Source organism: Humulus lupulus, chromosome X (genome assembly GCF_963169125.1).
Source record: "Humulus lupulus chromosome X, drHumLupu1.1, whole genome shotgun sequence".
Taxonomy (NCBI): domain Eukaryota; kingdom Viridiplantae; phylum Streptophyta; class Magnoliopsida; order Rosales; family Cannabaceae; genus Humulus; species Humulus lupulus.
In genome coordinates this window covers 2013049-2039112 of record NC_084802.1, presented here as the reverse complement: position 1 = coordinate 2039112, position 26064 = coordinate 2013049, and the positions used below count along the sequence as shown (strand labels likewise).

General features: G+C 31.6%; 2 protein-coding genes and 1 long non-coding RNA gene across 5 annotated transcripts; 1 reads left to right on the top strand and 2 right to left on the bottom strand.

The window, feature by feature from the left end:
• Nucleotides 1–2969: 2969 nt before the first annotated feature.
• On the bottom strand, nt 2970–5941 carry LOC133803800 (cytokinin riboside 5'-monophosphate phosphoribohydrolase LOG8). Of its 2 annotated transcripts, none has more exons than XM_062241914.1 (8): nt 5539–5941; nt 5286–5420; nt 4859–4956; nt 4662–4692; nt 4236–4335; nt 4040–4110; nt 3813–3956; nt 2970–3247 (listed from the first exon to the last, which is right to left on the bottom strand). In XM_062241914.1, the coding sequence occupies exons 2-8, from the start codon at nt 5397–5399 to the stop codon at nt 3155–3157; spliced, it is 651 nt and encodes a 216-aa protein (XP_062097898.1). In that variant the 5' UTR covers nt 5400–5420; nt 5539–5941; the 3' UTR covers nt 2970–3154. The 2 variants fall into 2 exon arrangements, with proteins under 2 accessions (XP_062097898.1, XP_062097897.1); XM_062241913.1 differs by having other exon boundaries at nt 5597–5940.
• Nucleotides 5942–12638: 6697 nt separating this feature from the next.
• Nucleotides 12639–15281, bottom strand: LOC133804100 (uncharacterized). Of its 2 annotated transcripts, none has more exons than XR_009878307.1 (3): nt 15109–15281; nt 14422–15027; nt 12639–13703 (listed from the first exon to the last, which is right to left on the bottom strand). It is a non-coding gene; the product is annotated as an uncharacterized LOC133804100 (long non-coding RNA). The 2 variants fall into 2 exon arrangements; XR_009878308.1 differs by having other exon boundaries at nt 14952–15027.
• Nucleotides 15282–18209: 2928 nt separating this feature from the next.
• Nucleotides 18210–21737, top strand: LOC133803372 (mitochondrial carrier protein CoAc1). The gene is made up of 7 exons (XM_062241386.1): nt 18210–19024; nt 19354–19439; nt 19529–19736; nt 20093–20225; nt 20327–20511; nt 20837–20968; nt 21367–21737. The coding sequence occupies exons 1-7, from the start codon at nt 18848–18850 to the stop codon at nt 21466–21468; spliced, it is 1023 nt and encodes a 340-aa protein (XP_062097370.1). The 5' UTR covers nt 18210–18847; the 3' UTR covers nt 21469–21737.
• The last annotated feature ends 4327 nt before the right edge of the window (nt 21738–26064 follow it).

Sequence of the window (26064 nt, the reverse complement as noted above, 5' to 3'; positions counted from 1 at the left end):
CATAGTGATGAGTAATGATGTAACTGTTATCAATTTTTCAAAGGATGTGCCCACTCCCAAATATCAACATTTATTAATTCTTTTGATTTTATTATACAAATCTCGATAAAATTATGTACAAAAATATTAAAACAACAACTGTCGAGACAATAAATTTCATCTAAAATAAATATAATTGGTTAAAAGAAACTAACACGTCAATTGGTATATAATTTTAATATACGTATCATTACTCAATGCCTCGTATCTCCTTACAATCACTTGAAGTAAATAGTTTAAAGTTTAAACTCTAAAGATCCTTGAATTATAAGATATTAGCGATTAAGTCCTTAATCTCATTAAACAGTAACAATTAAGTTACTATATGTAATTTTTTGTCTAATTATTGATGGAAAAGATTGCATGATATTACTAAAATGACAATATGAGAGGATACAATTATAAAATACTAACATCTCAATCTCCCAATAATAATAAAAAATATAAACTTGTGCATATTATGACACCATGAACAAAATGATGAATCCAAAGATCTTCATGTTGCTAATTTGGCTGTACCATTTTTTTCATAAAAAAAAAAAATTAGTCCAAAATCACATACATAGACTTAATTGCTATTCTTTAATGAGATTAGAGATTTAATTACTATAATTGATTTGCTAAACCTATGTATTGTTCAAAGGCTTGTCATACTAAAAATCCTATACATTATTTAAATTTATGACTGAATACACCAATATGAATGAGTAACTTGCTGCTATACAAAACTCAAAATACTTCATAACTAGCAAATGAAGTTCATCAGATTATCGATTATAAGTTCATAACCCTAGCCCATTCCCCTTTTGGGCGGAACATGTCTACTAATTCTTTGATTCCAGTTAGTAAGAGGGATCTTGAACTAAAAAATAGGTTCTAGAAGCTAAAAAAGGGTATCCTGAGCAATTTCAATAATCGGGTTCATTGATATTCCTGGTATAGTAGATGCTATCACACATACAATCATACTCAATTCGATGGATTTGTTTGATCTTAAAGGGGATCTTCTATAATTTTGCACGTGAGGGGTTATTTCTTGGGGCATAAAAATTGAATGTACAAGTAACATGATATCATAAACATAACTTCATTTAATAATTTTGTTTTTGGTTTTTCCAAACATATAGCTAAATTTTCCTATTACGTAGCGGCAATCCAAGCACGAATGCTAACAGTGTCGTGTCGTGTTGTGTTGTGCTTGCCATCATATAAACATCGTGCCCATACCGAACTCCTAAGCCGGACCTATTTTGACACATCTACTCAAAAGTGAGGAAGTGGCTCAATCACTCATCATTTCATGGGTGCCAGGGCAGTGAGTGGATTTTCAGACCCATTTAAAAACAAGGAGAGCAAGGAGCCTAAGAGGGCCTCCTCATCCCAAATCAAGCAACAACCATTTTCCACAATTACCCTTTAATGGATGACAGAACTAGAAATGAAGGTCCACCATTCACTTGGCCCCTTGCAAGCCACTTCTATTCCATTGTTATTATTATTATTATTATGCTTGACAAGACACAATATCAAGAATACCCACATTATAGTGTGAGCCTATGAGAAGGCATCAATGTCATTCCAACAACCAGCAATTCTCTATCCATTTTTTCCTTTTGGTGGGAAAATGACAGCAAAACAGTCATTAATAAGAGAGAAGAAGGCTCAAGGCAAAGGGGGCCCTCTTCAGCTGGTAAGATGGCCTTACCTTTTGGATATAAATATAAATCCATGTGAGGCTGAAGTTTTTAGTCTATATTGTAGCTAGCTTAGCTATACATATGAATTGGGATCTCATAAAAAAGTTGACAGAACAGTGTGATTCCTATGCTTTGTTTTTAGACATGTTTGGTTGTCTATATGGTACCTGCTTCTACTATACTACTAATACCCTCTTGAAAAGGCTATAACTTTTCTCATATAATTCACATAGCAAAACAGCTCTTGCTTCCTACTGCTGGGAAAAGATTAAGAATCATTTAATGCTGCCAGACAATAGAGATAGAGAGTTAGTTTAAGCAGTCAAAATGGGGTAGCCTAGGCTCCTCTCAAAACTAATTGTACTTGCAAATGGATATATCTTAATAGGCTGAATGAAAATGAAGTGTGCCATCAGTTTTCCCATCTTTGTGGGACCTAGAAGAAAGACTTAACAAAACAAGCACCAAGCTTGTAGCTAAGTCCATTTAGTCATAATGGAAATATTCTTCTATTTCTCTACTTGGAGAAATATGCTACTTTTTCTTTGATGGTAAGTAGAGAATAAAACTCAAGGTAACAAGATCATAAGATTCTGTGAACATGTTATGTCATTTTAAGAGAATAATATCTCTAATACCTAACATGTCTTCCTTCTAAAGTAGGGACTGAGATGTCACCACTACAGAGCAAACTTTCCTTGTTAGTTGATAACCGACGTGGTATCAAGCAATGTAAAAAGTCGATGAGATACTATGTCGATTTCTAGGGAGTTTTGTAGTTGTGTGAAAGCTTGTAAAAATGAGTGAGGAAGAGTAAGTGGTATGAAGCTCAATGAATAGTTCTTTCAAGCAATCTTGGGCACATAACTGTAACTTGTTTGAACAAGTTCACCTCCATTTTCTTACATGAGTACCTTAGTTACCATAAAAGAAAAGATTTGAAAGCTTTATTGGAAAAACTTTAGTGACATATTTCATCATATAATTTTTTAATCAATAATTGGAGCTTATTGTGCCTCAATGATGTCAACCAAAAGTCTAAGTTGTTCTCAACTCATCTATATCTACTTCAATAAAGCCACTACATTGTGGGACCATCTTATCAAGCACTTGGAGGATTCTGTTCTACAATATTATCTTCTCCTTTTTATTTCACAGTAGTTTAGTACTTTACTAAGTGGCATCAATGAAATATGACTGTGGTAATAGTGTGAACAATGGACATCAAACAAATTATATGTGGTCAAAGAGCAGAGATAATTTTATTACTAGGACTCAAATTGTAGAACAAGAACAAACAAGATCATGGCAATGAACAGTTTCTGGTCCCATAAAAATGGATTCTTTTACACATTTCAAGAGCTGATGAATCACATCAGAAACATAGGAGAATGATCTACCGGAAATAACAGTTTCGATCACCTTGAATTGTCTTGGCTTGGATACTCACCAAGTTGTTCCATCTGCCAGCTTTCGTGAGATGCAATGTGTTCATGGGAAGGAGCGTATTGCTGCAAAAAATTGCAGTGAAGAATTAGATTTTGGGTATTTTAACGTATTGAATCATAGGATAACATGTTGAGCATCATCTCACTATCACAAAATTTGTCACAAAAAACTCCAACCACCAGACTGTGCTTAAATTTACCGAGCATGTCGGTCAGATTTTAGCGATAACTCCTCTAAAAATAAAAAGAACATTGCCCAAAGGGGTGAGAGATAAGGCCATGTGACCTTGTTTATGTTCCATGCTTTGCAATAACAACAACAACTAAAGGATAAAATATTCACATCTCACATGCTCATTTTTACTTGTGTCAAGTTCTTAACCACATATTTTACATGATTCTTAAATTGATTGCAAAAGGAAAGTAATTTTCTGATCAAATTTGGATAAACTATTCTTGGGAAGTGCAAAGAAGTGGTCTTTTATGGTCAGTAGGCCAGCAAAGCACATACATTATGAGAGAGAAAATTTAACATCAGAAGACAGCCTTGACTTTCTGTTCTTTTTACAGAAGGAACATTTCTGTCATTAAAACAAACAAAAAGAAAGTTTTATACAGCTGAAACTACCTCCATCTTTATCATGAGTTCTTTGGCTGTTGGAGCAGAGACAACGATTTCCCGAGCACCTGGCTTGATGAATCCCTCTTCAACACCATTGTCAAATAGTGCTAGCAAAGAATTGTAATACCCATCTACATTTAGCAAACCAACCTGCATAGAGTAATACCTAATTAAAAGTTTTTTTAGCCATTAGCTGATTGTGGTATTTCAATGATCAGTGGCGAAAAGGTTACCGGTTTCTTGTGAATCCCAAGCTGGGCCCATGTTATCATCTCCAACAGCTCCTCCATTGTTCCATATCCTCCTACAAGGACAATTATTTGTTTCAAATGTGTCTTAACATAAATATTCAAATTGCTCAAAGTTTCTGCATTTCTAAAGATGTCTTCTCATGCTTCCAAATTAGTAAATTTATTTCCAGGTAATTACCAGGTAGAGCAATAAACGCATCAGCTTCTCGAGCCATTGCAGCTTTTCGCTCATGCATGTCCGAAACAGTTCTTACTTCTCCAACAGTTTCACCAGATATCTACCAATTTAGCCACAGCAGTTAGTAAAAACCAATTGATAGAACTCATTGAATGCAATCTTGTGTTTGAAAACAACTTCAATATACAGTTCTTAATGTAATTTATTGTATGTGCCAAAGCCCAACTTTCAGATTCATTATCAACTTTGGGATCTGTCTGATTCAAGAATGAAGTACAGGTGTAAAAGTATATCATGATATAGAAAGAGCCAACCTCTCAATGTGAAAAATGTTTGACACAAGGACTTTCTAGGAGAAATTGTGGTGATTTAGAGCCAAGTGAACAAGGAGGAGAAAAGTATAAGAAAAAAGAGAACAAAAGGTACCTCATGAGGCATGAGAGCTTTAGGAATGACCCTGCATGGAAGAAGAAAAAAAAACATATAACCAACTTTGTAAAGTGACAAAATTTGATACAAAACTGAAAAACACCATGCTTGTTTAAGCACAATAAGAGATTATCAAATGAAAAGAACAATCAATAATGTACTAGTCTAGGCATTATTTTTTTTTAAGTTTCTACCCAAGAACATGACAATCTCCAGCATACACTGTCCTGGATATCAAACCCATCAACCCAACACTTCCTCCACCATACACCAAATTTATCTTCCTCTCCACCTGCAATCCACCACAACCAAAGGGCAACCCTTTAAACAAACAAGTAAAAGTAATCAATTGATGAGTAGAAAGAAAAAAGTGTTCTTGACCAGAAAAAAGTGTCATTACCAAAAAGGGTAAGAACATGGTTAATGAAAAAGCTGCGTGTGAACTACCCAAAAGGAAAGAAAAAAAAGCCAACAAAACAGTTCATTATCCAAAAAAGAAAAGGGAAAAGAACCCATTGAAACAATCAAATTCAAAATCACAAACCAGTGCTTGTTTGAGATGTATACAAACAAATTCATATAATGACTGAAGAAAGTGAAGAAAAAGAAACAAAAACCAACCATTTCGTTTCCCAATTCAAGAGCAGCATCACTGAAGACTTTCCTGTGACCAGAGTTGCTTCCACAAAAGACACAAATCCTAGTAAACTTGCTACTAGCTTTGGCTCCCTCCATTCCCAGATGATGATATTTAATCTAACAATATTATTACCCTTATCAATCCCAAAAGCATTGAACAATATAGCATCTATATATATATATATATATAGAAAGGCAAAAAAGCCTTTTTTTTCAAGATTGTTTATTTTCTTACTTTTAATAGATAAAAAGTGTATAAATGGAAAGAATCAACAAAAGGGTAAGAGGAATACTAGGTGGGATTCTAAAAAAGACAATCTGGGCTGATCCTAAATTTGAGAATTAAGCAATCTGAATGGGAGAAATAGATAGTTCTTTCTTCTACTTCTTATACACACACAAGAATGGAGCATAGGAAGCCCACATGCCTCCTCTCTCTAATCCAACGTCTCTCTTTGTCGGGCTTTTAAGATTTGTTAAGTGTCAATCAAATATATATAGATAAGCAAAATACAAGAAAATTAGAATTAAAATGAAAATTTATTTAATAAAAATTGTATTTTTATATAATATATATAAATAAAACTACACAAGGGATTTTTGGGTCTGTCAAGTCAGATCAAAGGTTAGAGCTTTTCTACTCTAATCATAGAAATTTGGAGAAGGCAAATTGGTATAAACTGAGTTTAGAGCAGAGATGGTAGATCCCACTAGACTTTGACTTTAATTTCTTTATTATTATAATTATTTATTAATATTATCAGGCGCAGGCTCCATTATCAACTCCATTTTATAAGATTGGAGCTGATCCAACGACCTATAGTTGATCTGGGCAATCTGATAGGAAGGTTCCGAGTACATGGGATAGCTTAATAATGAATGAGTATTTTAAGATATAACTAATTTTTTATGTATTGAATAATTTAATTCAATTTGGAGTGAGATGGTAACCCAATCAAATACATTCTCACTTAAGTGGATTAGAAGTTGTAAATGTGAGATTATATGAAATAAGTTTTATTGGCAAAAAAATATGAGTTTAGATCAAACATGACACGACATGACACGACACGATATTATGTATAGTGTCAAGCTTAGATATCAAGCATACATGCATGATATTGTAAGATAGATCCAAATAAATACGAATTATGTACAACAATACAATTTTATGAAGTTGATTTTATAATACAATTTTTTTTGTCCCACTTGCAAAATATCTAAAGTTCATATTCCATCATGTATGCAATTTTTTTTCTTATTATCTTCTTACTTTGTCTAGATGGTTTTTCTTTTGTATTCTATTCATATTTTTTTGTTCATTTTGTTTCTATTGCCATTATTTCATTTATTCCAAATCTTTAAAGAGGAAAGATTCCTCAATGATGAAGTATTCCTTTAAGGCGGTCAAAGACAAGTTCATCTCATAAAGTTTTATTTCAAATGATTCTTTTTATTTGTTAATATTTTACATTACTTTTGGTTTCAAAAGGGTCTTGTTTTATTTTTTTTATGTTTGTGTTTTGTTCCTTTTGGTTAGTGCTTCTTGGTTTTAAATACTTTTTGTTTATTCTGGTTTTGTTTTAAATTATAAAAGCTTTTGATTTTTTTTTTCAAATGGTTTGCTTTTATTATTTGATTTATCTTTTATGTTATTTTACAATCTTTTTGGTTACTCTTTTTTTTTTGTTACTACTAGTTACCATTGGTATTCTTCTAGTTTTATCTTCTTTTTTTGGTTACTTTTAAATACTTTTCTTAAATTACATATTTGTTTCAACTTTTCATTCCAACACTTTTTTTTTTGACAAATGACCAAATACTCATTAATAAGCATACTAAAGCACAATGTTTATAATACAAGGTGAATATTCTTCCAACTAAGTCATCTCATTTTCTATCTGTAATGCATATCTAACATGAAAGATATACATCTGGAAACACAAATAACCAGCAATAAAGACGACCTAATTCTTCTTCAAATTTGTTGACCTCTTGTTGATGAAGTTTTTATTTTGATGGTGAAGTTGGATCTTTCTTAGTTGCTGCTAGTTTTTTTTTCTTTTTGGTGTTATTCAAAATTTTCAAGCCTTTTTTATTTTATTTTTCCAAATGGTTTGCTTTTATTTGGTTTATGTTATTTTATAATTAGATTGGTTACTAATTTTTTATGTTGGTTACTTATGCTTTCTATTAGTTTTCTTATGACTTTATCTTCTTCTTTTTCCCCCCTTTCATTTTGCAACTTTCAATTTTTATGTTTCTACTATTCTAGTTACTTTGTGCTACTATTTTCTTTTGGTGAATATTGTTTTATAATTAATTGAATCCAAATTAAATACAAGGTCACAAAAGGTATGCACTGGTGCATACCTTTTTAGGTATGCACCATAGAATTAACCAATAATTATATTGCCCTTATAACAATAGTACATGGTATATAATATCTACATGTATTTCAATATCTGCTTAGTTAATTTAGGAATTTTTGTAACATGGAATTTTTGATATGTAACCAATTCTTATGTTGTTGTTATACTTTAAAATACTACTTTTAATCAAATATATATATTAATTTTCATAACTCTATTATTCTTATGCTGTAAAAAAGACATATATTGATACCAAATTATACCCAACATCAACAAAATATATACTAAACATATAATAATATAATAATAATGAAGAGAAAAAAAAAATTGTAAATTCCTCATAAAACAACCTTGACCATCAAGATGGAATTTTCCAAGTATAGAAAGACATATGTCACATTTTCAAACTTGGTCTCTTTTACCTCTATGCATTCTTTCACACAAACCCTAACTTTAAGCATTCAGTTTCGGATTACTTTGAAGAAAAACAAAAAAAAAGTCATATTCAAACTTCATCACTACTTGTTTTTGTATTCGAAGATCAAAGCTAAAAAAAAAAAAAAAATCAATACTAAATATAGTAAGAAAAAGCAAAAACAAATCAACAACAAGAAAAGTCTTTCTATAACCAAAACCAAACATCTTTATCTTAAGCATAAATACATATATAAACTTATTAGTTATGGGAAGGAGAATTCCCAACACCGAAATTCAAATAATCAATCCAATCCTATCTATTTCAATCCTCGCAGCAGGAATGGTTGCCGCAATAGCCATAATCAGCGGGCTTTGCGGCATCAAGTGTCGCAAAAAAACAATACCATCATCATCGTCACTACCTCCTCCATCGTTGGCTAATCCAAAAAATAATGAATTCACTCTACTACCACCACCACCACCACCACATTGTTCTTCTTTTTCTTTCTCTCATCACGATGTAGAATTATGCAAAAACAAAGATGAGGAGTTGCATCCTACGAAGAGGGCGATGAGAGGAACCTATTCGTTCAAGGAGTTGAGGAAGAAGACAATAGCAGTTGGTTCATCGAGCAAGAAAGTGAGGAGGAGCTTGTCTTTAATGGCGAGAAGCGAGATTAAAGATGAGGAGATGTCGGCGGTGATGATGAGTAGTAGTAATAAAAAAGGGAAGAGAAAGATGGAACATGAGGAGTCGATTTGGATGAAGACAATCATATTAGGAGAGAAGTGTAAGGTTTCGAATGAGGAAGAAGAAGCTGTGATTTATGAGCGGAAAGGAAAGAAGATCTCTGCTTATCATCCTAGAACGGGGAGTTCTTTGTCCATTTCTAGGCAATCTTCTTGTATTGATCAAGATGCCCTAGTTTCATCTTCTTCTTCAAGATCATCATAAACAAACATGATGAGTATATATATAATCATATATGATCACACTACTTGTGTTAATCTTTAGTTGCATTAATCTCATGACTTGTTTTAATTTGTTTTTAATAATTCTTCCATTTAATAAAAGGGAAATTTAGAAAAACATGCATGTGGATCAACAAACTTGTATTCAATGCAAATTGGTGGATTTGATTGTAGGCATACAAAACATAAAACAGGGACATAGCTAGATTTAAACAGTAGTTTTTTTAGGGCACCAAATATGAAAATTTTGAAGATAATAAGAAAATTTTATAAAACATACAATGTAATTAAAAATATTAATTATTATTTTGAATATATATCACACGTTCAATATATCAAATCCATACTATGTATGCAACAAGTTTCTAATATTTACAAGATCCATCATGAATTGTGAAATAAAAAGTATGGAATTTGGTGAATTTTCAATAATAATTTTATTGTAAGAAAAATGAGCTAACATTAGCTTGTTTACTACATAAATATATACACGTATAAGAGCAAAACTCTAAAAGTGTACAACATATTTTTGTATTTTTATAAAATATATATTTAATATATTTGTGTATTGAATTAATGTACCAACTTTACCTAACTATTATTAGGTCTATAATATTTAAATTTTCATATGACTTTCTCACCACACGATCTAATATGAGAGAATATGCTTTTTTTTTGGAGTAAAAAAGCAAATCTTATTAACTTGCGCAAAAAATTTGGAGGTACATTAAAACTTTTATACATACGACCTGGATTTAAACAAGAGCTCCTAGCTAAAAAGTGAGCAACCTTATTAATAGATCGTTTGACAAACACCACAGTCACATGAGGACTTTGTGATAACAACACTTTACAATCTCGAATAAGCAGACCAAAAGGAGAAATTAGCTTAGCTTGACTATGAATAGCTTGCACTATTAGCTGAAAGTCCATCTCAATAAAAACATTTTGCATATGTTGAGAATTCACCCAATTGAGAACTTCTTTAAGCCTAATAGCCTCCGCCATATAAGCTTGCACAATCCCTCGCCAACAATTCATGTGAGCTTCCACCAATAGATCATGATGGTCCCTAGCAACCCATCCTATACCAAACAAAGCATATTGAGCAAACAGTGTTGCATCCACATTAGTTTTGATCTTATTGTCCAAAGGTTGAATTAGTCCAATGCTCTCCTTCATTCAAGTTAGCAATAGGAACTGTCGAGAACTCAAAACCCTTTTCCTGGACAGCTTTCCAATGATCAAAATAAGTAACGACCGAAACAAGCACCTCAGCCGCAGACCAACGCTTCCGATTCCAAACCAGGTCATTCTTGGCCTTCCAAAGCATCCAACAAATCATACATATCATAAACATCTTCTCCCCCAGACCCTTAGAGAACACTTGCAGCAGCCAAAAGCCAACATCCAACCCTTTAGTATTCTGAAAGACTACCCCAAATTGAGTCCAAAAAATCTGCACAAATGGGCAATTAACCAGAGCATGCATCATAGTTTCAGCAGCTCTATGACACACGAGATAATTGATACTAATGTCTACAAAGTGATTATGTAGTTTGACGTTTGTAGATAAGCAACATGTTGTTGCTCTCCACAGAAGGTTCTTCACTTTGGGGGGAATTTTTAGATTCCAAAGAGTGCGCCAGAGCCCAGAGTTATCACCCGAGACCCAACGACCATTGAGAGCCTACAATAATCGGTAAGCCCTTCAAATCGAGTAAACTCTAGAAACCTCGCGACCCCAATACCAGTGATCCTCCCCCTCAAACCAACTGAAAGGAGTACTACGAATCAGCTCACGATCCTTGGCCTTAAATGAATCTGCCAAACTGCCCTCATCCCAAGCCCGAGCTCCTCTCTGCATTAAGCTTCGAACAGACTAATTACCAATCCTGGATGCCTTTGTAACGACCCACGTCACTATGGCTGCTTTCTAGAATGACGACTGGCCCTACAAACCAACACGAGTTTTTCCAGCGTGCTTTGGAGTTCTCAAGTGATGGGTTACCGAAAAAAAGATGCATCTTGTTGATATAGGTAGTACCCATCAATCCATTTAAGCCCTCTTCAACTGTGTAGTTCCATACCTACACAGTATTAGAATCATCACACTTGACCTTCTCAAGGCAGTATGGGATTGCACAGCTTTACCCGGTCTTTCCCCTTACGGATCACGGGATTCTGACTGTCACAGCCTTGATTGAACAAACGAGTCTTGATCATTCGGGAGCCAAGGCTGCGCAATGATAGGAATACCAACTCCCGACCCAATAGACCACCTAACCCAGAGCAAACCAAACCTTGAGCAACCCAAATACTACACCAAACAAAGCTCGGATTGTTACCCAATGAAGCATCTAGATAAGAGCTATTTGGATAATATCGAGCTTTGAACAAATGAGCCACCATAGAATGCTCCCTCGAAAGCAGTCGCCAACCTTGTTTTCCAAGCATGGCCAAATGTTGAAAACCCAAACCATCGCCCAGCTTATGGGTGCATAAGCGATCCCAACACATCCAATATATACCCCTCCCTCAGCTAGCAAAAGAGTGCCACCAAAATTTGCTCACCAACCTCTTTAATTGAGAAAAAATATCACGAGAAACACTCATTGCATACATAGGGAAGGATTGGACTACTTACTTAATAATAACTTCCTTACCAGCTTAGGAGAGCAATTTTCCTTCCCAGCCTTGTATCCTCCTGCACACTCAATCCTTAAGGAAGCCTAATATTGATCTTTTGTTATGACCAATTAGGCTCAAGAGCCCCAAATAAGTGTTGTTCTGCGTAGCCTCTCTCATCCCCAGCAGAGTACGCACTAATATTCTGATGGACCCAAAAGTGGGTATGTTTTAATATGTATATCGCAAGCGCACGAATCGTATATATAGTATAGAGTTCGTGTAAGCAAGGATGTCGAACCCAAATGAGTTGTCTAAAATAAAAAATAAATTATTTTAAACCAAAATTAAATAAATTATAACCTAGCTTCAAAGATTGATAAAATTTAATGTCAATAAAATAAAAGATATGAAATAAATATATTTAAGACAAGAAAAATAAACCAACTATGATTTGCAAATAAGTTGTAAAAGAAAGAATATTAAGATACTATAATCCACAACATGTAAGTTTAATAATATTTATTTGTATATTGATTCCCAAGTTTTAGTGATAGTTAAAATAAATCAAACTATCATTTTCCAAATAGATTTATAATTTAAGCACAAATTATTTTTAAAAAGATAGAATTTTCTTCACTTTTCAAAAAAATATAATTTCAAAGTATTTATTGGGAATCAACCTAATGAAAAAAAAAATCAAATAACATTATTTATAAGGCAAAATATAATATTTTTGTTCTATGCATTGGATGTGTACAATTTATTGACACATCTTAATAAAAGAATATTATGTTTAGCAAAATGAAAACAAAGTGTAATATTATCTAACAATCCAAAATACAAGATATTAAAGATGAAAGACATATATGAAGAAAAAAAATCCATAAACTTTGTTGCATTACAAGGGAAATCAATATACAACAATAAATATTATCTAGTTACAAGTTGTTTCATTTTGATCTTAATAATCTTATGAAAAAGATTAGAAGCACATAACTAGAATCCAAAATATATTGCATAAGAAATACATACTTGGCACAAAATGGTCTTTCAAAAGGAAGAGAGAAAATGTAGAAAAGATGATGGTAACCCAAAAATTAAGCACCCCCAGAATGATCTTAAAACTACCTATTTATACCAAAAATAAAGTGTTTAAAATAATCAATTTATATTAATTAAATTAATTTTTAAATAAAGAATAATACGGTATAATTAGTGTAAAAAGATGTGAAGGTGATTTTTGGGGTAAATGATTGATTTTGTAGTAAAATATGTAGAAAAGTTGGGTAAAAAAATGATATTTTTGGACATTGTGGGACAATGGAACATTGTTGGGCTCAAGAAAAATTGCTCTTATTTGAGCTTGTTGGGTTTGGCAGTTGCTGTTAGGCCACTGGGTCATGGACATGACAAAAACGGGCCCAATAAGGGTGCATGCGGTTGAGGGCTTCTGGCTTGCGTCGTGGGCCGAAGGGCTGGGCTGAGAGGAAGGGAGCAGCTGGGCTTTTCTGGGCTGAAGAATCTTCTCACTAAGCACCATCTAGCATCAATTTTAGACCGCACCTCCTCTGCACTATCATAAGAAAGGCTTCCCTGTTCTTCTTCTTCAAGACTCAATCTAGCACAAAGATCTTCCAAATCCATCAAAGAATGGCTCGATGACCAAGAACCTGTAACACCCTCACTTATTTTAGTTAAAACCATATCTGAGGTGTTACGTTTTAAAACTATATCATAAATTCTTACTGCGGAAGTCTGGACATTTTTTTTTTTAAACTTGAAAATTTATTTCACATTATTTATATTAAACATAAAGTGTGTCTCAAACATATTATACATAAATATTAAATAACCCAATTTGTTTTCAAAACATAACTTCACACTTTATTACAAATATCACATTGATAAACTGAAATAACCCACAAAGGTCGATATGTTCATATGTACAAATCAGGGTCAAGACCATGCTTCAGTTCTCCTCATGTCATTCACACATTTCTTTCTCTACCTGCAACACAAGACAACTGTGAGCCTAAAGCTCAGTAAGCAAAGTAATGCATGCAATGCTAATGATTACCCAATATCAATGGACATACACAACTTCTTTTTACATTTTGGGCCCCTTAATATTGTGCACACTGTCTGAATTGGTCAATGCCTGCAGGGCTTGTTACACATACAATATAAAATCCCATGGGTTCTCCTCCGGCTAGCCATCACCACAGTAGGGCACATTAAAAACCTTATTCCATCATTGCCCCGTCGGGCTCAAGAGTTAAGGCGGCCACACACTGTGGTGTCAATACATATAACAATAACTCATATGGAGGAGAAATAAAAACGGAAACATGGCAAACAATATAATTGGTTCACTAAAACCTAGCCCAAATTATTGGGCAGCCACTATAAGCCTATTATAGGCCTCCGTTTACACTTATTAACACTTTCATTTGCCTTTTCAAAACAGTGGCACTGAACTTAAACTTCTTATTACAACTTTCTTTTATGTTGCACAAAACTTGCAAAGGCATCATATAATTAATCATCATAATATCATGCATGGTCTTATATCATATAATAATTTACCACATCACTATTATGGCATGCATACAAATTTATGATGAAGTGTCAATGTATGTTAATACCACTTACTCACAAAATATTCATATAATGCATACTTTCACATAACATGTAACTCTTGTGTTGCAGTTGAGTACTTTACTTACCTTTTGTCCAAAATATATTTCACCGTGTAACAAGTGATGTCTTAGGTGTTGATATGCTTATCCCGACAATGATATGGATTTCTCATCACAATGAAGGCAGTAAGACATTGAACTATCATTTAAAAATACTCATAAAACATCATATCAACTTTCATATCCAAATCATGCCTAAAATGCCTTAAACCACCTAGATCGAGCATTAGATTTATCTTAGACATTTGGAGAAATTTTGACAGAGTTTCCCCTTAATTTTAACTATCCTCAAATATCAAAATCAACCAATAATCAACATCAAATAACCTGCCATAACCATATATCTCAAATACCAACATGATTCATCATAAAGTTATCATATATCGATTTTGATAAAATTCTTATCTTCTAGATCATCACCCTAATTAAATGAGTCTCCACATCTATTCAAACATTTATAAACATATATACTCTCTTATAAACTCAATAAAATAACCAAAAATCATCTTGTACTCCAAGAACCCCAAAAACCTCATAAAACACAAAATTTCACTTACCGAGCAACTTTTCGGCGAAAACAATCTCTTCAAGCTTTTCTAAACCTCAAACCACTTGGAAACCACCAAGAAATATCTTAACAAGAGATAAAACACCATAGATAAGCTCTCAGCAAAATTCAAAAACATAGTTTAACTTCCAAGTACAAGAACTTACCATAAAAAGGCTAGAACTAAGCTTAATCCACTTCTTTGACTTTTTTTTCACTTGGATCTCCTTAGAATTTCTTCAAACCAGCCAAGAAATGGTTTTTGGTTTTCTTTTCTCTCTGTTTTTCAAAGTAATGATCGTGCAAAGTGATAAGGTTGAATAAAATTCTTTATTTTCAATGATTTGGCCTTATTGTATCAAAATTTGACACCTTTCATCTCATCATTTCACCTTTTGACTTATGAAAACCTTATCACTTCAATAATTTCGACTTAATCATATGCTAGGACTATTATCCTTATGTGTAAAACACTCACACCAAACCTTAGGTCCATATGACTTCATACCCAATAGTTATGCTTACCCGATCGAGCGTAGCGCACTTATGCTAAGTTCGTTTTGACTTTGCATCAATACCACTGATTATGTATACCTCCCATCAAGAATTGATATAATGGTTCTAAAACCATTTTTACATCATCATTGAGACCTTAATCATACCTCGATTACATTTGGTAAATCCATAAATACTCAATTTTACACCGAAATACTAGTAATCGACATTGTACTATTTTTCACTACTTAACCTATTTTGCCTTCTATATCTCACTTTCATCACTTAATTCCATGCCTTGTCAATATTTTTCATACTTTCTTATATCTTGAACACATCAAACACCCATAAAAGACAACTCAAATGCCACAAGGTTAATAATATTGAGCATACATATAGACATCACATACACAACTTTTATACTTTTACATGAAAACACTTATAAGAATATGCATATGCTCAAATTATACATATTGTATGATATGTAATGTAATGCAATGCAATGCAATCATGTGATTATTGGCTATAATATATCAAAATAATGTGGGTGCTACAGAACCTATCTAATGTCTCAAACAATTGAAGAACCAACACACAAAACCATGTTACAAAGACAAGACAAACCCTCGATTAAAGGGAGAACAACTATAGAATCAAGAAACCGAAACCCTAGCAGAGCATCCCTTTCTTTAGAACTCAACGTTGACTGTAATTAACAAATGACATAATGGTCTTTTTAAGAGAATATGATTTTATGTGTAAAAATTTGGTGTACAATTTATGTGCACATATTATTACTCTATTAGTAAAATGTCTAACATGCAATGGATATTATGTTTGGCTGAAAAATTTGCTCTCTCTCTAAATTCTCTCCCTCGACTCTTTAAAGCCTGGGTTTGCATTTAGGCTAAGGTCCATAGCTAATATCGAAAGTCACTTACTGCTTCCGTCTACCATGCAGGACGACGAGCTAGCCACACTGTGTAATTCACTAGAGATTGATGAAGATGACAACGACGTTATTGAGGCAAATATTGGACGATCTGTTCGTGATAAAGGGATTGACAATATGGCAAGAACAGTGGTAGGGTATGTTTTCTTGACTAAAATGATCCTAAGAGAATCCATTACTAATGCAGTTCGTGCTTTTTGGAAACTCAAAGGACATTTTGAGGTGGAATCACTAAGAGCCAATGTTTTCCTTTTCCAATTCGATCTTGATACCGATAAACAACACATCACCATGGGTGGACCATGGATTTTTGAAAATTCTCTACTAGTTTTGGAGGAACCAAAAAGGGTGGGGTATATTTCCAAAATGAGATTCAACAAAGTAACCTTTTGGATAAAATTACACAAGATCCCCACATTCTGTCTTGACCCTAAGATGGGTGATGAACTCGATGCTTTCATGGAAACCTTGATTGAAACATATATGATTCTATCAAGAGATTGGACGAGTAGATATCTCAGAGTCAATTTTTGAATGAGTCATAAATGTATAATAAATATGTGTTAAATATGTTATAAACAGTTAATTGGTTGATAGATTGACCCAAATTTAACATGATCTATATATAAATGGGTTACATGTATCGTGTCGAGTCAACCTGTTTATAAACATGTCGGATTTGTGTTTTAATTTTCGACACGATTAATAAATGGGTCAAGTTTTGGTTAAGCATTTTCTTATAATACAACAGCCTCGACACGACCCATGAACATGAATTGCCACCCTAATTATTGGGTTCTCAGTAATACGATGAGTTAGAGAAACATAGATGATAGTTGAAGAACATATAAGGAAATATTATATTTTAAAATTATTTTGAATAAAATTAGATTTAGAGTACTATCTTGATGGTTGTGCAAACACAAAGTGCAATCAGTAATTTTTTAAAACGCATGGGCTAATTTAATAATTTCTCAAATAATAATGATAAATAAATGGACATTACATTCGCATTCTAAAATTTTATTAAAACATCCCATCTTTATTAAAAATTAATATATATATTATATATTGTTTTTTCAACTAATGCTCATATTTTTTTAATTTTTTTTCATTTTCATATTCTAAAAAATACATATAAATAATATATATTTTAAATATTTAAATAAAAATATATAAAAACTTGTTAAAGTAATATTTTTTCTAAAAAAAATTATATATTATTTTTTAAAAAAAATTATGAAAACAAAATAAAATAAAATTATTGAAATTAAAAAAAAAAGAAATTAAAGAATGCCAAAAAAAATATTAAAAAAAGTTTTAAAAATATATTTTTTTAACTAAAAAATTTCTTTAATATTTATTATTTTGAAAAATATATATTTTTTGGTGTAAATATATCGTAAAGGGTTTATATATTTTTAAACCATGTATTTTGAAAATTATTTTTTAGATTCGGTATTTTGTAAAATAGTTCAAATAGACTCCTAAAACTGATTTTGATGAACAAAAAAATTGAATATAACAACACAATTTTTAGGCATAATTTGTGATTTTAGTATAAAAAACTTTAATCAAAGTCAAGTATAGAAGTCTATTTAAATTATTTTAGAAAATACAAGGTCCAAAAAATAATTTATCAAAATACAAAATCAAAATAATTAATAAGCCATATAACACATAATCTAAAAATGCATCAACCCATAAATAAAAGCTTTCTTATTATTTTTGTCTTTCATTTATTACTTTTTGAATCTTAAGTATAAACGCAGCGAAATTAGCGTTGATTTTAACGGAAGAAGCGAATATCCCGTTTCTATATTTTGTTTTCCACAAACGTTAATGTCAGATTCTTCTCTCTCTTTTTTTAGTGCCAAGAAAACCCTCTTCTTCCCGCGGCCCCGGAGATTCACTTCTCCTTTTCCTACATTCTCTACTCTGACCCAGTCAAGTTCCAATCTTTTTAGGTTTCATAGATCAAACCCCGAGAAATCTCATCTGGGTATTCGTGATTCTGCCTAAAGTGATTGGGTTGTTGCTTTTAATCAAAGGGCTTGTGACGAATTGATTGTTTTGATGAATTTCGATCCAAGTTCTTATTTTTGATACTGGGTTTGTGTTTGAGTATTGATGGGATTGGTGTAGGTCGTTATTATTATTGGAGGGTTTTTTTAAAAGTTTGATTGTGATCTGCTTGGGAAACTTAAAGTGTATCCTTGGATGTATCTTATTATCATTGAAGAAGAATCTTGGCTTGTGAACCTGCCCAAATCGTTTCTGGGTGTTCTCAGGCCTCTTCAATTGTCCTTTGAGCAAACGGCTTTCTCTTACTGTGTTAAGAGAGATAGGTGGGATAAAGAGTTCTTCTCTTTACAGGGTGGATGATCAAAACTTGTGTGATCCACAAAGGTCTTAGTTATACAAGAGAATTGGTTTGGTTTGAGTTATAGTAATTGAAGATGGGCTCTGCACAAAGGTCTACCCTGGGGTTGGTGGATGGTTCAACCACACATGAAAAGGCTTCCTACATTGATAATTTTCCAGTTTATGTTAAGGAGTTGATTGCTGGAGGCGCTGCAGGGGCGTTTGCGAAGACGGCGGTTGCGCCATTGGAGCGTATCAAGATACTGTTGCAGGTTAAATATTAAGCAAATTGCACTTTGAACCCTCCTAATTGTAGTAATGTTATTGCTTTAATGATTAAGCTCAATATGACCACTTGACCATGACATAGAATCTATAGAGAAGAAGTGATGCTTTGGAATTGAAGTTGACCTTTAGTATTGGGGAAAGGAAAATATTTAGATAAAGAACATATCTAATTGCTACAGATGATTGATTTTAGTAGTTTACAATGTTTTTTAATACAACTTGGTTGGATCTGTTGGTTTATTTTACTTGGTATGTTGCCATATGTTTTAGGATGAATAATATATGTAAATTTTGCTTGTTTTTTCTTTTGTAGACGAGGACTAATGGGTTCCAGTCTCTTGGGGTGCATCAATCTTTGAAAAAGTTATTGAAGCATGAAGGTGTTAAGGGATTCTATAAGTAAGTTTGATATTAATTTGTATAATTTCCTGATCTTTTGTTACATATCTATCACTCATGAAATTCCCTTGTGTTCTTTGGTCCATCAGGGGAAATGGTGCTAGTGTTATTCGTATAGTTCCTTATGCAGCCTTACATTACATGACCTATGAGCAGTATAGGTCCTGGATTCTGAATCATTATCCTATTTTAGGATCAGGGACTCATATTGATCTCTTAGCTGGCGCAGCATCTGGTGGAACAGCTGTTTTGTGCACATATCCCTTGGACCTGGCTCGTACGAGACTTGCTTACCAGGTCAGATTAAGATCTCTTTCTTTATAGCTCAGTATAGTATTTGCAGAATATTTAAGTGGCAATGAAATTTGTTTAAGGGTGGTATGATGCTATTTGGGTTGTGAATTCTCAGGGGTCAAATCTTTGTCTTGTTTTGTTATTAGTGATTTTTCTTTAGAAAGCAGTTCTTGTTAGTCTTATTGAAAAAATTTCTAGAACAATTTATAGTTCAATTCAAGTTATTCAACAAATAGCTACTTAATAGTCCTGGTGGATTTTCATTTGATCTATGGTTACCATTCTGTACTCTTTCCAGTTGATAGTTTGGTAGTCCATTCTCATTTTTTCCTTCTATTAAATTTTTTATGGCTCTGTAGTTTGTGGATAAAAGAGGAAGCTTTGAGTATGGTAGAAAGGGTTTTCAATCTCAGACTGCTTACAAAGGCATAAAAGATGTGCTTTTCAGTGTTTACAAGGAAGGGGGAACCCGTGGTCTGTACCGAGGTGTTGGTACGTATGTTTTGCATTTTTTCACCAATTTTTTCTGGCTGTCTTCTTATTTGATACCACATATTATATATGTTCTTCTGAAGCTATTTTTTGTTGAGTAGGCCCAACACTCATTGGAATCCTCCCTTATGCCGGTTTGAAGTTTTACATATATGAAGAACTTAAGAGGCATGTTCCAGAAGAGTATGAGAACTCCATCACCATGCGGCTTTCTTGTGGAGCGTTAGCTGGATTATTTGGACAGACTTTCACTTACCCTTTAGATGTTGTTAGGAGGCAAATGCAGGTATTGTCTCATTGCGAAGACTGGTTCCCTTTCCCTTTAGATGTGTTTGTGGAGTAATGAAGATCTGCATAACTTAATCATTGCTAAGTCTATTAGATGTTGTTCTTTGATAGATAATCTCTATGGTATCTAAAAACTAGACATTTATACTCAGCTCATCTTTATCCAGCAAATATGAGCATGGCCACAGCAAGAGGCAGATGATAACTGATTTGAAGTTGTTTCTTCTGTTGCCGCTGAGGTCATGATAACTATGAGATATTAAAGTTTGTAAAGAAAGTAGGATTTTGAGTTTTCATTAGCTTTTTTTATTTTTTTATCTCAGGTTGGAAATAGATTGAGTACGGTTCAAGGTGGTGAAGCCGGATTCAAGAACACATTGGAAGGGCTTACCACTATCGTTCGTAAGCAAGGGTGGAGGCAGTTGTTTGCAGGCCTAAGCATCAACTATATCAAGGTGATTTTTCTCATAACCATAATCACTAATGTCCATTACTCAGGGTCGTTAAACCCAACAGGTGTGGCTCGAACGGTTAAGTATGTGGTTTGCTTCCTTCGAGTCCCGGTCCTTACATAGCAATTGTATGGTTAGTCAGAAAGCCAAGTCATTAAGATTAGTTTGGTCATTCATTACCACATATGAGGGAGTGACAAGGACAATTATCTTGAGAGTTAAGCTTAGGTCATCTTAGTCATGTGATTGCTTTTATCTTTATGTCATCTTTGTCATGTGATTGCTTTATTTTTTCAAGTCAAGGGTCATCTTCTTAGTCATGTGATTGCTTGTGCTTGCTACTGAGTGTGTTCAAGATGAATCCTTTTTCTCGCCGACTTACAGCTAAACCGTGCTCGCAGATTGTTCCGTCGGTGGCTATTGGTTTCACTGCATACGACACGATGAAGTTTTGGCTGCGGGTTCCGCCTCGACAGAAGTCTCAACCAACATCCTCTGCATGAAGGCACTGTTGGATCCATTTTTAACAAAACTGCACCCTTGCACTTTGGAGGTCATTTTCAGACAGTTCAACAACATTGAGGATTTGTCAGCTATATATATACATATATATATTTTTTTTTTGTCAAAGAAATGGTCAATACTGATTTATGGAAAATAATTTTAGCTTTTTTTTACACTTTGGAATTCTTTTTGCTGTAAATTTTGTTGACTGGTGGAGGTTGCCCAATTGGTCTAACCAATCATTTAGTTGAAGAGAGTTGATATTTTATATTGATTAGTTAATTAATTTAAGTATTGGTATATATAATTAAAATGAGTTGCATTGACTAGCCTCTTATTATGTAAGCTGCCACGTTGTTAATAGAATTATTATGTTGTCAATTATTACCCTGAAATTAACTTTTCATGTGACTCGAGGTTGTCATGTCACTAGATTTGTGCCTGACCCATATTTGAAGGAGAAAACGTTGCAAGTTTCGGTCCATGTCGAGCTAGCCTATTTTTTTTATTTTGGCACATCTTTAGGCCCATTTTATTATTGTTAAAAGAATGTGAATAGGTTGAATGTAACCTTCACCTTGAGTCAATGAGCAAAGGACCCAATAGAATTTTTTTTTTTTGAATTTAGGAGAGTTTTTAAGAGAAGCACTGACTCACCCGTTTTTTCAGGAAATTTTTTTAAAAAAACACGGGAAGTTATTTTCTTGTTTTAATGAATCTTTCATAATACTTATTTTACTCCTATTTTTTATAAAACAAAAAAATAAATTATATCTTTATCCTAAATTATGAAGATAATAATTATATAATACGATTTTTTTTTTCTTAAAAAGTATTCTATCTAATTTTTAAAAAAAAATCTAAGTACAATTTTTTTTAGTTTTTATTTTTCTTTTTATTATTTTATATATATAATTTCATTCTCTAACTACATTTAGATTTTTATATTTGAATATTTAATTAAATTTTTTTTGTTAATTACATTTAGATTTTTATGATTTTTTATTTATTAATTAATATTAATTTATATATGTATGTAATTAGATTTTTTTCTTCAAAAAATAATTAATTTTCAAATGAATTCAGACATAACATATATTATTATTATTATAAACATATATTTATGGTTAAATTTGATATTTATTTTATCAGTGCTTTTATGTAGTATATACCAAACACTCTGAAAAACTCTTCAACAAAGAAAAAAGCTCTTTTAAAATATAAATCCAAACAAGAATTAGAAAGCTCAAATTTTTACTTCTCTTCTTCTTATGTCTAAAAGTAAAAGTAAAAGCTATGCCAAACAGGCCCTAAATACATTTATTTATTTTAAATTATAGTTTGAGATATTTTTATATATTTTTTAATAATATCTTATACAAAATTATATTAAAGATAATTATTAGAATTTGAATACCTACTAATAAATGTTCAATTTTTTAACTCACAAATCTTAAAATAAATTAATATAGTTTAAATTTTATATTTTATAATTATTTTAATTATAAAATTAAAAATATTAAGAAAAATAAGTCATCATTTTTATATATATATAATTGACAAATAAAAAATTTGTTATTATTATTATTAATATCAAATTATCAGGTTTTTTATTGTGTCGTACTTTAATGCTAGTCTATTTGTGATATGCCTTCGAGTTTGTCGTTTCGTGTCGTGCCAATTTGAAACTTTGTGTCGTGCTTAGTCCAAAACCATATTTTTTCGTATCGTGTCATGTTCATGCTTCTCGGACTTGTACTATGCGAAAAAGCTTGGCCCGGATTTACCTCTCCAGTTGTCACATAATAATTTTGTGCTAAAAATATGAGAATTAAATTATGGTAATAACTCCTTGTAGTTTGGGACATGACATGACATTATATATATATATATATTTGAAAAGGGTAAATATATATTTAAGCCCTAGATTTTTTTAGCTTTTAGGTGCATATTTCAAATTCAAAATATTTTTATCCTATTATTTAATTTAATTTTAAGATTGATATTTTGGAAGAAAAATGAGAAAAGATTGATGAAATTCCTTGTAACTTGATTCACAACTTCACTGTTTTACATCTTTTTTGGCCTACCCAAATTCCTCCACTTATTTTTTCTTGAGGAAATTCGATTTAATTTGTTCTAGCTTAATTATTAGTCATTTGTTTTTGTTTTTATGAATATCTAATCTAGCCAGATTGTTTTATCAGTCTTTTATTATTTTCATTGCTTTTGGCTTAGAGGTTTTAATTTTTAATTTTTAATTTTTTTATGTACCTTATGTATTTGATTGAATGTTTGTCACTGAACTTTTAAATGATATAAAAAAACATGTGTTAAAATGTATAATATTATCTTGTGCTACCAGAACAAAGGAGTTAAAATTCTCTATCTCTATTTTAGGACATATATATTGAGTTAATTACAAATTGTACGGAGTTTTAGAAAAAAAAAACTAAATATATAGTTATATAAAATAATTATAAATTTACGGTATAAACTCTAGTTTTCTATATTAACTTTCATGCTCTTTCACATCCATACATTTATACATCCTTTAGCGCTATTCCTCAAACTAATATTATATATATATATATATATATGTAAATAGATGTTTATATATATATATATGATAAATATTTGAGTATGCTAAAAAATAAATATTTATATATATATAATCTTACTCTTTTTCTTTCTATTCTTTACCCTTTAATTTTTTTTTGTCTTTTTTTCTCTTCACCAATTAGTTCATACATACTTTTGGTATGCTAATGATAATAACAATTACAAATAAATTTATTTTACTTATAAATATTTAAAATGAATATAATTATTAATGTTAAATAAATATTTATGCATACATAAAATATTATATATTTAATCAATATAATATATTTCTTTATTAGTAGTTACAATTTTTTTTTAGAAAATATATGTTATTTGTTTAATGTAATTTAACATTTTTGTATATACTAGTTATAAAATAAAAGTATATCTTTTAGTTACAAACTTAGTTTTATATATTTTTGTTATAAACATGTTAACTAAATTCACAACTTACTTTTAAAAATATTAGTCACAAATATAGATTTTTTTAGTTTTAAAATTAATTATGTAAACTCTTGTTACAAAAATAAAAAAAATTAGCAACGAATTATTTTGTAAATGTTGTCTACAAAAATGTAAAACTTGTTTACAAATCTTGTAAAACTTGGTTATATATTTGTAAATGTTGTTTACAATTTTTTTTTTATGTAACTGATTTACGCATCTGTAACACATGTTTACGAATTTGTAATGACTATTAACAAAAAAAAGTTATATTTCACAGCTACTCCGTATTTACACTTTTGCCCCTCCGTGATTTTCATAAAAATTCCATATTTTTGTAATCTAACGTATTTTTCATATTTTTTTTAAATGTTAATGTATATTTGTGAATTTCCTATATATATTTTAGGTGCACATATCATTACTCTTATGATAAGTGATGAGTGGGCTTCTCCATATTAAGTATATTTCAATAAAATCATATTTTCAAATCTATTCTATTAATTATTGAAAAATTTCACTATTACAAAAAAAACTTTTTAGATAGCCCTAATTTTTTTTTAAGATTCGTGGAGCATTAGTCTTTTATTTGAAAGTCTTACAAAAATTGTATTCTCTAACAATGCTCATTGCTCCTGCAGAAATGAGGTGATGATATCAGTATATACTATGTATGGAATCTCTTAGTATTTTTTTCTAAAAAAAAAATAATTGTGCTCTTTCAATGAATTAATCAATTTATCATTTGAGGACTGTGCTTTTCAATTGAAGATTAGTCAGGAAGCCTAGTCATTAAGATTAGTTTGTCCATTACCACACATGAGGAAGTGACAAAGACAATTATTTTGATAGTGAAGATTAGGTCATCTTTGTGATGTGATTGCTTTTATCTTTATGATCAGGCTAAGGTCATCTTTGTCATATTTTAAAAAACAAAAGGTCAGGTGGAATTTGTCCAATTGGTATAACCAATCCTTTAGTTGAAAGAGTAATGATATGTTATATTGATCTTAAGGGTGTAGTTTCTTTTGAGAAGCTCTGCGTTAACTTCTATTTTAAATACTATTGATTGAAAGTAGGAAAAAAATTATTGAAACCAAACTTATATATTGAAAGTAAAATGATTAATTTGAGGTACAATCTTTAGTTTTGTCCTATCGTGAAACACTAGTCCTTAAGTTTGTCATATTATTTTGATAACCCTCATGAAAACATTAGTACTTTCATTGTTTAACAATACCACAATAGATGACAAATTGTAGTACGGGTGCACATCGACGAGTTTTGCGGTTTCAGATTTTCGGATTCGAGTTTTGTGGGTTCGGATTTATGAAAACATCCATCAAAACCCGTCCGAAATACATTCAGATTTTTCGGATTCGAATTTTGAATTTTCAGGCAGGTTCGGACCGGATTCGGGTATGTTGGGCCTCATGGTGAATTTTTTTAAAAACTTTAAATTTTAATCAAATTTACTTGAATAATGTCATTTTTATCATTTCTACTTAAACAATGTTGCTTTAACCATTTTTCTTTTAGTTGGCTGC